At 40.2% G+C, this 13,673-nt stretch overlaps 1 protein-coding gene across 6 annotated transcripts in view; it reads left to right on the top strand.

Moving 5' to 3' along the window:
- CUX1 (cut like homeobox 1) overlaps positions 1-13,673 on the top strand; it is a 347,690-nt gene that overhangs the window by 230,806 nt on the left and 103,211 nt on the right. For 4 of the 6 annotated variants that reach the window (XM_087957634.1, XM_087957638.1, XM_087957655.1 and 1 more), the window contains 4 exons: positions 800-865; positions 7,906-8,007; positions 9,672-10,501; positions 12,851-13,016. The exons of 1 other annotated variant lie outside the window; for it this stretch is intronic. In XM_087957634.1, the coding sequence (XP_087813760.1) occupies positions 800-865; positions 7,906-8,007; positions 9,672-10,501; positions 12,851-13,016 (1,164 nt within the window). The remainder of the gene's footprint in view (positions 1-799; positions 866-7,905; positions 8,008-9,671; positions 10,502-12,850; positions 13,017-13,673) is intronic. One more of the 6 variants, XM_087957650.1, reaches the window with a different exon arrangement.

Raw genomic sequence — 13,673 nt, 5'->3', positions numbered from 1 at the left:
TCCCTCTCAGGATATGTCATATTCTGACCAATATTCTGCCACTCGTAATTTAAAATAGGATAACAATACATCACATGGTTTTGTTTTGTTTTACAAAAAAAAATCAGTACAGTACAGAATAAGGATCATCATTGTCAACAATTTCCTACCCATTTTTTTTATTTTCACAAGGTGCTAACTGCTATGGTTGGCTTGTTCCTCCTCGTTATTATATTGCATGGTACTTCAGATATTCGTTTTGGAACAAACCACTTTGGCCGGTGTTTGTATGAAATAATATTGCAGGTGGGGATTTTCCCCTTCCCAATTCCTAAAGGGGAATCGCTTGCCTTTCTAAGCATGTGATTTCATTTGGAAGGGAAGCTTTAAAGAGAATGGGGATTTGAGGAGGTGTGATGTGCTTTTTTGAAGCAGAGCTTCCCTAGATTGCCAAGAAGTGTTTATAGCATCTTACAGCATGTTCCCTTCCTTGGGGTCGTCCTCTCTTGTAACAATTACTGACCCATCTCTGTCTTTTTGTACCTTTTTAGATGTTTATTTATATCTTTCTAATCTCCTTTTGATGAGTAGCTGTAATCTTCATTAACCAGTTGTCTGCCTTGCTTCTTTTCTTCGAAATAGCCAGGCCTAAAAGGTTTATGAGCTGCTTGATTTCACTGCTGCCCTTGCTCACCGTCCACTCCCCACACTCCAACTCCTATAAATATTAGGCAGTTCTTGTTTCGTCTCACAAAGCCCAAAGTTATAAGAAGAACCACCCCCTGATTGTTTTGTTCTTACCCGACTTGTTTTTCAACAGAGAATCCAGGCCAGAACCTGAGCAGGCTATTTCAGGAAGTACCGAAACGAAGAAATGGGTCAGAAGGTACGTCACAGGCAGGTGTTTCTCTTTGCGGTTGATCTTTGGAAAGTGAAGTGTGCTTAGTTGTGTGTCGTCTTAATTGTTGTTGGCATAAACACAAAGGGGGTGCAGTTTGATTCTGGCCTGGAATCTGAGAGGAAAAACAGACAGTGGGCCCTGTGCAGTCGTAACATGGACTCCATCCAAGCTCCATTTGAAATCACTTCTTCCCTCCTATTCCTCTCCATATTAGTTCCATTGTTCCCTGCGTTAGCAGGATTTCACGTTGCAATTAAACCAGACCGTACTTTGTGCTGACCAAAGTTATCCTGAGAATCAGTGCTTTTGAAGCAAGTAGAGGTCTACAAACACTCTTTCTGAGGTCAACACTGATTAGCATCCACATAGTGCCAGTGCGCAGGTAATATAAAATCAGGTTGATGCTGGATAAGGAAAAGAGGAAGAAGTAAATGATGGTTGGCAAAGAGTCCATGCTATATCTGTACTGGTGCAGTAAGTATAAAACAAACCAAGGGTTAGCATCCAGATCACTCATCCCCTCTTTTCTCTCCTTCTGCTATACTAACCTGGCTCCTTCAAATAAACTGTCTCACTCAGGCAAAGCTGGACTCCCCTACTGTCAATCCCACTAATTTTCTATGCTTTCTTCAAGGAGCTCAGGTCAACATTCTTGGGAATAATCCCATTTTTTTAAGACTACAAGTGACTACATGGTAAATTTAATGGCAGAACCATTGGTTCAAGTCTGATGTGTAACCTATCATATCATATTGGCTTTTGTAGCCTTCTTAGTGTTTGAGATTCACAGTCAAAAGTGATATTGGCATGAAAAGTTTAAGTGTTTGTGTGTGTAGAATTGACGCTGCTGTGAATCTTAAACAATGCAAGCCACGTTTTTTCCTTCTGTGGCTTGAATGTTGAGCGAAGTATCATAGACATAGAGATGTAGAAGTGTGTACAGAGATGCAAAGCCATTTCAGCTAGATAAAACAATATTTGATAGCAAATGTGATGCTAAAACACCATCAAGGGTTTGAGAACTTGAGGTAGTAAGAAAGAATGAAGTAGCATTATCTCTATGCTGAATGTAGTTCCTGCTCAAAAACCACCTTAACAAAATAGGACCTAATTTAGCATTCAAACAATGTAGCATAATATGGCTAGTGGGCAGAATGTGACTAGTTTTGAACCAAGTATAGTTCATAAACTCTCATTGGCGACTTTAAGAAAGTTGTTTGAGCTCATAGATTTAGATCTCTTCTCAGAATAGCTTATAACCCAGTTTTGCATGTGTAGAATCACTACACCAATACTGTAGAAACTTTTATTTGGTTGGTTGCAGTTCTTTTCTTTAAAATAGGGAAGTAAGGTTATAATCATAATTCCATCTATTTTGCAAGATCATTTAAACTTGTTTCTGAGCAAATCTGTTTCAGATTGCAGTATGCTGTTCTGTTTTAGGATCTGGACTAAAATGAATAGAACAGAAATTCAAACAGAAGTAGAGGACTTTAATTTGGCCAAGTGTGATTAGGCACACAAGGAATTTGTCTCTGGTGCAGAAGCTCTTAGTGTACCTGCAAATCAACAGAATAATGATAGTAATAATACCAATATGATATTAGTATGATGGGTATTGGTAATAAGAAGCATAAACAATAATACAGCCATACTATATGGTTAATACACATAAACATAAGATAGTAATGTGAGAATTAGGTGTTCAGCAGAGAGATGGCACAAGAGGGGAAAAAAACTGTTCCTGTGTCTAGTTGTTTGGGACTGAAATGCCTTCTAGCACCATCCCAAGAGAAGGAGTTGAAATAGTTAATGTCCAGGATATGAAGGGCCTGCAGATATCTTCTTAGCCCTCCATCTGACTCATGCAAGATACAGGTCTTCTATGGAGGAGAAGGCTGGTTGCACTTGTTCTTTTGGCAGTCTTAGCTATCTGTTGGAATTTGTACCTGTCTTATTTGGTTGTTGTACAAAACCAGACAATTGTAGAAGTACAAATGACAAGACTCAATAATTCCTCTGTAAAATTGTACCAACAGCTCCTGGAGCAATCTGAACTTCCTGAGTTAGGCAGGAAGAACATTCTTTGTTATGCCTTTTTATGATGGTTCTAATATTAGGTGTCCATTTCAAGTCCTGGGAGATTATAGAACCCCAAAACTTGAAGGACTCTTATTGCTGATCATCTGCTGTCAAATATAGTAGGAAGTGGTAAAATCCCATCTATATGAAGACTCATCACTGTCAATGACCGTTGAATCATCTGCAGATGTCAGTACTTTTAATAGAAGGTTCCCTTGAGGTGCAGTCATTGGTATATAGGGGCGCCTGTGCTAAGTACCCGAGTATTAAATGCAATTTTCCCTAGCTTCACCTATTGCTTTCTATTTATCAAAAAGCCAATGATCCACCTACATTGGATTACTCCTCAAAGTCCTTTTTTTCCAGATATGAATGTTAATGCTTGTCCTTTTTTAGATCCTTAAAGTCTAAGTTAAGGAGGAAGGAACAACACAGGTTCACACCGTACCTCTCTCTTCTTAATGCTTTCTTAATTCCTGTTAATGAGTAAACACGTTAACACCACGTTTTCCTAAGAATGTGCACCTACCATGCATAGCCCACCCGTCAAAACAGCATGATTTCGAAATAAGGGGCTTTCTACAGACACATTGACCATACAACATCAGCTCCAACTGAGCAAAGCATCTTTGCCACTTTGGATTGGAGTACTGCAAATATCTGTTAATGGGTTTTTCAAGCTAGATTCCTGTCTTGGCATGAACCAAGAAAATGTGCTACAGGTTTCCATTTCTTTCTCTAGCTTGTTTCAAGGCTGAACAAGACTAAAAACCCTTATTTTGCACAGCACAGAGAGGTTTAGCTGAAGAAGCCATGGATGGCTCATTAACAATCCCACCTGATCATTGAATAATCAGCAAATATTTACCAGCCATGTTATCTATAGCTAAGCTTGTTATGCAAACATGATCTGTATTTTATACACTCGCTTTCTCCTACATGAGTATTTTGACTAGGGATAGGGAATCTGAGACTCCCCAGCTGTTATTCTATTTCATTGTTAATTTTTATTTTTAAGTTCAGCAGGTTTGACATTTTGATCCGCTGCTTTTAAATTCAGCGTTTAACAGGACTGCTTCCTATGTTCAGAGTTGTACATTTTCTGGCTGTTTGATTTTTCTGTAAGCGAATACCTTATTTTATTGTACTCCCTTGATTTATATGGCTTCCCCGCTCACTTCTGTGCGACTCTAGGCGACGTACAGTAATAAAAAGACACAAAATATGAAACAAACATAAAAGACAGAAAGACATAGCAGCCAGGCATCATTCATACAACCAGGAGATGGGCTTTAACCCATGTGCAGGGCCCCAGGTTCAAGCACAAAGCCAAGTTTTCAAGGCCTGCCAAAAGGCCAACTGGGACAGGGCCAATCTAATCTCAGGGGAAATGATGACAGAAAAGATTTTCCTTCTAAGCCCCATCAGCTGATGGTCCCCAAAACATGCCCTTCCTCATAAGCCATTTTGGATGTGATTTCCACAACACTAAAAGGTTAATAATAAAAATAAGTAATATAAGTGTGATAATAAGTAATAAAAGTGTGATAAGAATAGAGCACAAATTGGGGGGGGGGGAAGGAACAGCTTCATCAGAGCACTGGTCACATAAAGTATGCATGTGCTGGCTTGGGTGCATTGATGCATTTATTTTTAATTTGTGCTTTAAAAAAAACACCACAGTGTATGCTGTATATTCTTGCAGAAGTCTGTGGTCTGGAGATATAACTAGGCCATCCACGGGTTGCTAATAGAAGGGCAGCTCAAGATCTCCCATTCTCCCCTGGTGGGGTTCTCACCCTGCAAAGGAGAATCGGGCAGGATACTCTTTCAGACAGAAGGTGCCCTCAATGGACTGTTCTTCAATGGATGTACTAAGGCCTGGTGGGGATGGAGCCGTTTAAATACTAAGGAAAATAGTAATATAAATTCTTACATTATTAAACAAAATGAAATCACCATTGTGCCTTCTAGCGCTACTTCAGATTTCTTTTAAACTCAGGATAATTGTCTTAAATACTTAAAAACTGGGTAATGAAGGCACATAAGAATTTGGAACTTTTAAGCACATTCCCTCTTTTATGTTCAGTGTCTCATTTTAATTAAGAAATGATAAAACAAGGAGTTGACTAACTTCTGAAGGGAAATTAAGTTCTCTGATGACTGCAAAGAGGGTTAGGATTGTCCTTCTGCCTCCCTATTTCTGAAAGGCTGCTATTTCAATAAACTGGACTTGGAATGCCTCCTAGGAGCAGTCCTTAAAGACACAAGAAAAGATAGATGGCCAATCTTCTACAACTAGAGAGGATATTCTGAAGGACTTTCTCCAGATCGTCATAAAAGCTGCTGGGCTTTAGAAGGGTTTGCCCCTCTCCTAGTATTTTTAATTATATAGGAAGAGGTATTTGCGAATATGAGTTTTTAATAGTTTCAGTTAATTGTTCATTCTTGCTGAGTACTATGTATCATGAACCTCAGTGGTTTTGCAGGAATTTATTACTTGGTTGCTATACTTGTATTGATCATATTTTGAACTCAGGGCCATAAATAGAATTACACTAACCTGCATAAAGAAGAACGGTTCCTTCTGACATGTTACTGTAGCTCACCTGACATGGACTTCTTACAGAAACTGTTCATTGTTTCGTTCTTGGAAAAAAACAATTTTAAGGAAAGTAATGTTCAAGTATAGCCTTAGGATCTTTGATAGTAGAATTGGGAATTTTAATCTTCACCCACCTGCATCTTTGACTCTTGTTACACACCAGTCGTCCTAAATAGCCCACGTACTGTATGTAAAAGTCCTGAATTCACAGGTGAATGCTAGGACAGCACAAGCCAGATAGATCTCGTTATTCTAATATTTCCATCCATTTAAACAGATAACAGATAATCAGAGTTGGAAGGGACCTTATAGGTCATCTAGTCCAACCCCCCACCCAAGCGGGAGACCCTACCCCATTTCTGACAGATGAGAGTCCAATCTCTTCTTGAAAGTCTCAAGTGATGGCGCTGCCGCAACATCCAAGGGCAAGCTGTTCCATTAGTTGATCTCACTGTCAGAAAGTTTCTCCTTATTTCCAGGTTGAATCTCTCCTTGTTCAGTTCCCATCCATTACTCCTTGTCTGGCCTTCAGGTGCTTTAGAAAAGAGCTTGACCCTTTCCTCCCTGTGGCAGCCCCTCAATTATTGGAAGACTGCTATCATGTCTCCCCTGATCCTTCTCTTCACTAGACTAGCCATGCCCAGTTCCTGTAACCATTCTTTATATATTTTAGCCTCCAGTCCCCTAATCATCCTGGTTGCTCTTCTCTGTACTTTTTCTAGAGTCTCAGCATCTTTTTTATAGTGTGGTTATGATATAGTTTCAGTGATGTGCGCAAAGCTGAAAATTCTGATGAATGATGCTGCTATTAATTGAGTGGGTGGGGAAAGGAGCCAGTTGGATTTTTCTACCTGCAGCCTTTGGAAAATGGGAAGCGCTTGATAATATAAGATTATAGGCAGCCCACCCCTGCCCCCCATTAAAGTGTATTTGGTCTGCTCCCATTGAACTCTACATCTTTTAAAAGCAAGCATTGAGCTATATCTTGTTTAAAGGAAGATTTGAATGCTGCTTAGGCATATCGCCAATTTGGAAAACGACCAAAATAATTCAAATGCACTGCCCGCTCCAATATGCACTCCTTATGTCTGTATTTTTTTAAATTCCTGTCTACAAAACTTCGTTATATTTGGATATATTTTGCTTTTTTAATGTTTGGTAGATTTTCTTTAAAAAAAAATGAGAAAGGAAAAACGTCTTGCACATTGTGTTCAGGAACTGTTTGTGCTTTGGATGGAACTGGTCCATTCGACTTTCAACAGCAGGCTATATAAAATATTGTTTGATATTCTTGTTGTAAGAGTTTGCTGCTCACAAACGTTGCCATGTTATCTTAAATTTGCAGTGAGTTTGATGAGGCAAAACACATTAGTGGAGTACTTAGAGCAGGGCTATCAAACTCGTGGCCTGTGGGCCAGATGCATCACATGCTGGCCACACCCAGTTTTAGCAAAGGAGAGGAAAGTTGCAATACGTCACCGTGATGATGCGAGTTTGACACTCCTGACTTGGAGTATCAGGTCCTGGCTCCTATGCCCAGAAAATCCCTGGAAAAGAAGCAAGTGGGGCAGATTCTCTGTGCATGGGGATCCAGAAAAAACTTCTGCTGCTTAGAGGAGATAAAATCAGACTAGAATAAGCCAGCTCAGTAATTCATGCATGACACCAACTTCTGAATCATGATTTACAAATCCTGATACTTTGTTAATGCAAATCTTCATGGTACCAAATCTATACTTAGATTTTAGTCCCAAAGTTGCTTTTTCAATAGGCAACTGGACTTAGTTTTTTCTTGAAGATGTTTCACTTCTCATCCAAGAAGCTTCTTCAGGATCTGAAGAAGCTTCTTGGATGAGAAGCAAAATGTCTTCAAGGAAAAACAAAGAAATCCAGTTGTCTTTTGAAAAAGCACCTTTGGGACAACTGTGACCCGGATGACTGAGAATCTCCATAGGCACTTAGATTTTAGGCTCAATATATGAAAGCAGTGTATCAGTTAGATGTATGTTCTCTTTGTTGGTCCAGTATCCAGACAAGCAATTCACTTGTCTTTTGTATTCTTTTTGAAATAATTGTGATTGTGAAGGAAAGTGACCCATTTGTGAGATGTGACTGAGGACAGAAGTAGGGGCAAGCTAAAAGAGAGGGTGTTTGAAATTCTAAATAGCTGCAAAACTAGTAGAAGGCAGGTAAAATACAGCCACAGCTGTTGATTTTATTCATTGGTTCATCTTGTAGATTTTATAGAGTAATTCACTGAGTCAAGCTACCAGTTTGTGGCTTAGAAAATCAATTCTCAAAAGGTTGCTCAACAATTGATCATTTCTCCTCTCTTCAGGTAACATTACCACAAGAATCCGAGCTACAGAAGTTGGCTCTGATGAAGCTATCAAATCCATTCTGGAGCAAGCAAAAAGGGAGCTGCAGGTACAGAAAACAGGTAGGAGAACTTCGCTGTGCTGGTCTTTGAAGTACAGGTTAACGTGGAAACAGTAGTAAGTGCTTATGAGAAAGCAAATGATCTTGGGACGTGGTTTACTTCAGTAAATTCCATTGCTAAAGGTTTACAGCTTAAAGAGTGTTGAGTCCTCCTTTATCTCAAGAAAATGTTGTGTGTCATACCCCAAACAGGATGAATTTAAGGATGAAATGTATTAATACAAAAACATCTGTAACAGGCAAATTTGGTGGATACTTGTAAAGTGTGACATTCTTCTCAAAACATTTTCTTTTTGAAGTGTGGGTGGGGGGCAGTCTTTATTGGGAAATTTGCACATTTCCCCAAGATTTGGGCGGAGGGCAGGGTAGAAGCTACAATAAGTAAGAATATACGGACATTTAAACTGAAAACATACTATTATACCAGTGGTGGGATTCAAAAATTTTTACTACCGATTCTGTGGGTGTGGATTGGTGGGCATGGCAGGGAAAGGATACTGTAAAATCTCCAGTCAGAGGTGGTATTTGCCGGTTCTCTGAACTACTCACAATTTCCGCTACTGGTTCTCCAGAACCTGCTGAATACCACCTCTGTATTATACCGTATAGAAAATACTGGCAAGGGTGGCTAAAATAGTCCTAAATGTACAGGGAAATGAAGTAGGATAGTGTGCATCACAGTGTGCAGATAATAATAAAATAAATGTAGCCAAGACACAGATCCAGTGAGCAGAAGAGATGGGGTAAAACAGACTGGTCCAGATTAGAAATGTGCATTAAAAAGAAAGATGTGTCCTAACTTTGCGCGGGCTGGTTGGTTGGAGGCGTTTATGGGGCAGGTGGGCTGGGGGTTCCCGAGCGGCCTCTTTTCCAAAAGTGGGCGCCGGGCCCGCCGCGGCGGCCGGTGCGTCCTAGGGTACTGAAAGCATTTATTTACTGATTGGATGTGCTGGAAATGTCAGCTTATTGAGCGTTTTTTCTTTTTCTTTGTGGCCTACATCTGACTCATGAATATTCTCCTGATCTTATAGCTTGTGATGTGGATGACATCACAATAAGTATCCTAGTGTACACCTGCTTACTGACTTAGTAACAAGCTGTTTCAGAATCAAGAAATGTTGTTTTTCTATTTTATATTAATTGGCACAATTGCAAGTAAAATGTGATCATCAGCAGTTGATTAATTATATCCCATTCTATTAAGGAGGCAGTGGTTTTTTGATAGATTGGAGTGTGTTTGTTTTCTGTTTCACTTTGTTTTAGTATTGTAGTGCTTTTTGTTTTTATGAGGATTATTTTTTTCATTTTATTGGGCAATAAATATTTACATTTCATAATATTTGACGTTTATTGAGGCATAAAAATGTAAGAAAATGTTCTTTTCCTTGTAAATTTCAGGATTCTAATAAAGATTTTGCTATGGAGGAGTTTTCACCCTTGTTATTTTTCAGGATCTTTATAAGGCCGTCTCGTAAATGTGGTTTTAAAATAATAATAATAATAATAATTCTGAACCAGTAACCTTCATTAGTAAAGAATACATCTGCCATAGATCTCTATTGAAGCATGAGTGGTGAGGGAAAGAAGAGCTTATAACTGACATTTGGAGAAATGAATGAGGTGATCTACTGTATCTCATCAGCCATTGTTTTCTTATTCTTGCAGCTGAGCCGGCTCAGCCACCTTCCACGTCAACCAGCAGCAGTTCCGATGATGCCATTCGCTCCATTTTGCAACAGGCTCGGCGAGAGATGGAAGCCCAGCAGGCTGCCCTTGAACCTGCCTTAAAAGCCACCCCTCTGTCCCAAGCCGAAATGTCCATCTTGTCCTCAAAACTGATCCCCACGCCTGCAGTTTCTTCGGTTTCTAGTTACTCTCCCCTGGCTCTGTCCTTGAAGAAGCACTCGTCCTCTGTGGATTCCACTGTGTCTTCCCTACAGACTGTCCCCGGTCTCAAGAAGGAAGCCCAAGAGGCCTCCCTTCTAGACCTTCACGGGATGCCTGACTCAGCACAAGGTGTACTGAGGCATGTTAAAAATGAACTGGGGCGCAGTGGGGTATGGAAGGACCATTGGTGGAATACTGTGCAACCTGACAGAAGGAACACAGCTCCTCCAGAAGATCCCAAAATGGAGGAAAGCACCAGTGGGAAAGAGAAGGCCAGCAACCAAGCTCGTTCGGACCGTAACCAGCAACTCCAAGGGCCCTCCTCCTCGGAATATTGGAAAGAGTGGCCCAACGCAGAATCTCCCTATTCTCAGAGCTCTGAACTGAGTGTGACAGGGGCAAGTCGCAGTGAGACGCCCCAGAACAGCCCCCTTCCTTCTTCCCCCATTGTTCCTTTATCAAAGCCATCTAAGCCTTCCGTTCCTCCATTGACCCCTGAGCAGTACGAGATTTACATGTACCAAGAAGTGGATACGATAGATCTAACCCGTCAGGTCAAAGAGAAGCTAGCAAAAAACGGCATCTGCCAAAGGATATTTGGGGAAAAGGTAAGGCTCTCAAGTGGAATATTACGGCGGTTTCTGTATCAGTCATCAACATCTGACAGCAGTGGGTTAAGATTGACATAAAAAGGGAAATGCTTAATTTATACAGGTAGTCCATGACTTACAACCACAGTTGAGCCCAAAATTTATGTTGCTAAATGAGACATTAACTTGAGTTTTGCCCCACTGTATGATATTTTGTACCACAGTTGTTAAGTGAATCACTGTAGTTGTCAACTTAGTAAAATGGTTGTCAAGTGAACCTGGCTGCCCCCTTGACTTTGCTTGTTAGAAGGTTGCAAAAGGGGATCACATGACCCCAGGACACTGCAACCGTCATAAATATGAATCAATTACCAAGCTCCTGAATGTTGTTTACGTTACATGTAAGTATGAAAAATGGTCGTACAGTGGAGCTTAGGGTCACGACCATAATCCATTCCCAGACTCCAGTCGCAATCCGATTGGTCATGTGCGGAAGCACGACCGACTGCGCATGCGTGCAGTTAAAAAAAAATGGCACCGAAAAAGAAATTCAAAAATCAGGTGGATTTTTTTGTTCGCCACCCGATTTGGTCATCACCCTTCAAGACTGGAGAAGCTTGGAGTTTTTTTTTTTAAAGAAGCAAACAAAAAGCAGATACGATGTTTGAGGTATCCAGATTCAAGACTAAGTGATTAGCATCTTTCTTCCCACCACAACAGTACCCACAATTCCATATGCTTACATGCCTGCAGAATCAGAACAGACAAATACAGAAATGGATGGGGCTATCACATCTTGAATGTCCCTTTCAGGGGACATTTGTTAGGATGGAAGGAATTTGTTACACATCTTGCATTTTTGCACAAGAAGCAAAACCTGCTGAGATACCTTCTGCAGAGCTTTGAAAGATGGGGGCGTCCTACCACTTAAGCATATGGCCACTCTGATGAGCAGGCTAGCATGGGATTTTGGGATTATCACAGAATAGAACAGTGTTTCTCAACCTCATGAACTTTAAGGTGTTTGGACTTAAACTCCCAGAATTCCTTAGCCTGCCTGGCTGGAGGAATTCTGGGAGTTGAAGCCTACACAGGTTAAAATTTCTGACATTGAGGAACATTGGATTAGAGGAACGATGCCAATCACTTGGCTTTGCTATTTGTTGCAACTCCCATAGGAAGTGACTGGATAATGACTGAGATGTTCATGCAATAAATCAGAAGCTCTTCTATAAGGACCCCATGTCTCTTTCTCAGACTGGTTTTATTTTATCTTTACATTCAAATTACTGGAATAACTGTTGCCAAACACTGTCACACATTTTCAATATTTTACTGCACATTCTAGAATATGGGTTGTTGTTGTTGTTGTTGTTTTTTAAAAAGGGAAAGAAAAGCAGCCAATTCTTAGATGATTGCATTTTACAAAAGATGAAAAGACTCTATTCCTGCATGATATGTTGTTGCCACCTTGAGTGATTTCAGAAATAGAATATTAGTGCAAACATAGGTAGCCCTGAATTATGTCATCTGGCATAGATGACATTGGGGTGCATAGATGTGTCCACTGCTTTTAAAATGCAGTGAGAGATACAGCAAGAAACTCAGCCTGGTATATTGGTGTTATTTAACTGGCAATGATTGTTTAATGCGAGGCTTCTTTCATTGTCTTCCTGTTTGCATCCTACCAAAGTTAACTTGTAGGCATTCCCCCTGTCCTTTTCGAAATGCTTTCTTTCTTTGGTATTCTTATATATGGAATGAATGAAGTAAAATCACATGAGTAAGCATATCATGGAGATAGTTTGGAGTCATGGAATGTATCATCCCATTTCCAGCCTTATGTTTGCTTCTCCTCTTTCCAGTAAAAAAAAGGGCTCAGAGAAACTCAAAGCTAAAAAGTTTTAGTTTAAAAAAAAATACACCAATAAAGAAACATCAACAACCATATCCGCTACCCTATAATATGCTAAAACAGAAGTTGGCAGAAATGAGCTGCAATGATTTGCACTAGACTCCACATCTTTCTTCAGATCATTCAACAGTAGGAAATATTCAAATACTTTTTGGGAAGTTAATTGGGGGGAAAAAACTTGAGCGAGGAGAACTAAGCATGAATTTATTGAGGAAAGAAGCTATGAAGTTTTGGCTCCAGGACTGAGAAGCCACATGGTTGCCAATTCAGTGGATCTAGAATTCCAGGCCTGAGCAAATCCTTTTAGATCTTTTTCTTGTTGCTGTTTAATGCCTGTGCTAAAGAATCAGAGCATAAGAACTACTAGTATCATGAAATTGGGTAAAGACCAGTGTAATCAAACAACTGATTTTCCCATTGTAATGAAGCTTTCTGTGGTTGTTTCCTGTCAGGTGCTGGGTCTTTCCCAGGGCAGCGTCAGCGACATGCTGTCTCGGCCAAAGCCATGGAGCAAGTTGACACAGAAGGGGCGTGAGCCATTCATTCGTATGCAGCTGTGGCTAAATGGCGAACTCGGACAGGGAGTCTTGCCATCTCAAGGGCAAACCCAAGGCCAAGGTAAAGGAACAAACTGTACTGGGCTTCAGATCACACCGTGTTCTCCTTGATTTTTTTAAACCTTTCATTTAGAGTACTGTTTCTCAACTTCAACTATTTTAAGATATGTGGACTGACTGAGGAATTGTGGGAGTCCACCCATCTTAAACTTGATTTAGAGGATCAGTTTGTCCCCAGCCTGTACTTTAAGTCCAAGACTTCTCAACTCCTTGCACAGAGATGGCAATTCCTTTTTTTTCTTTTTTTTTGGCGGGATGAGTTCAAGGGTGTGTGGAATGCATAAATGTGGTAAAAACAGCTTAATGTTTTGTGAACCCCATAAGCTTGTGATGACATAAGCATTTTATCAATTATTTATCTGTTACTTATTTATTTAATTTATGTGCTGCCCATCTCGCCAATAACTCATGAATCACAGCCCACTAAGGTAACACACCCTGGGAATTATGGATATCAGTTACATCGGGCATTGGAAAGGGCTGTGATTATCCCAGTTGATCTTTATTTGAATTCACCATATCCAGGGGTGGGATTCTACAGGTTCGCACCTATTCTCTAGAACTGGTTGTTAACATTCTAAGCAGTTCGGAGAACCAATTGTTAGAAAAGAATTACTGGCCTAATCCTGTAAGGAAGGCAGGAAGGAAACATTCTGGT

Source organism: Notechis scutatus, chromosome 1, assembly GCF_049901735.1.
Source record: "Notechis scutatus isolate UNSWTSFEM ecotype Mainland chromosome 1, rNotScu1.2, whole genome shotgun sequence".
In the NCBI taxonomy this organism is placed as follows: domain Eukaryota; kingdom Metazoa; phylum Chordata; class Lepidosauria; order Squamata; family Elapidae; genus Notechis; species Notechis scutatus.
This window is presented reverse-complemented; position numbering and strand designations above follow the sequence as displayed.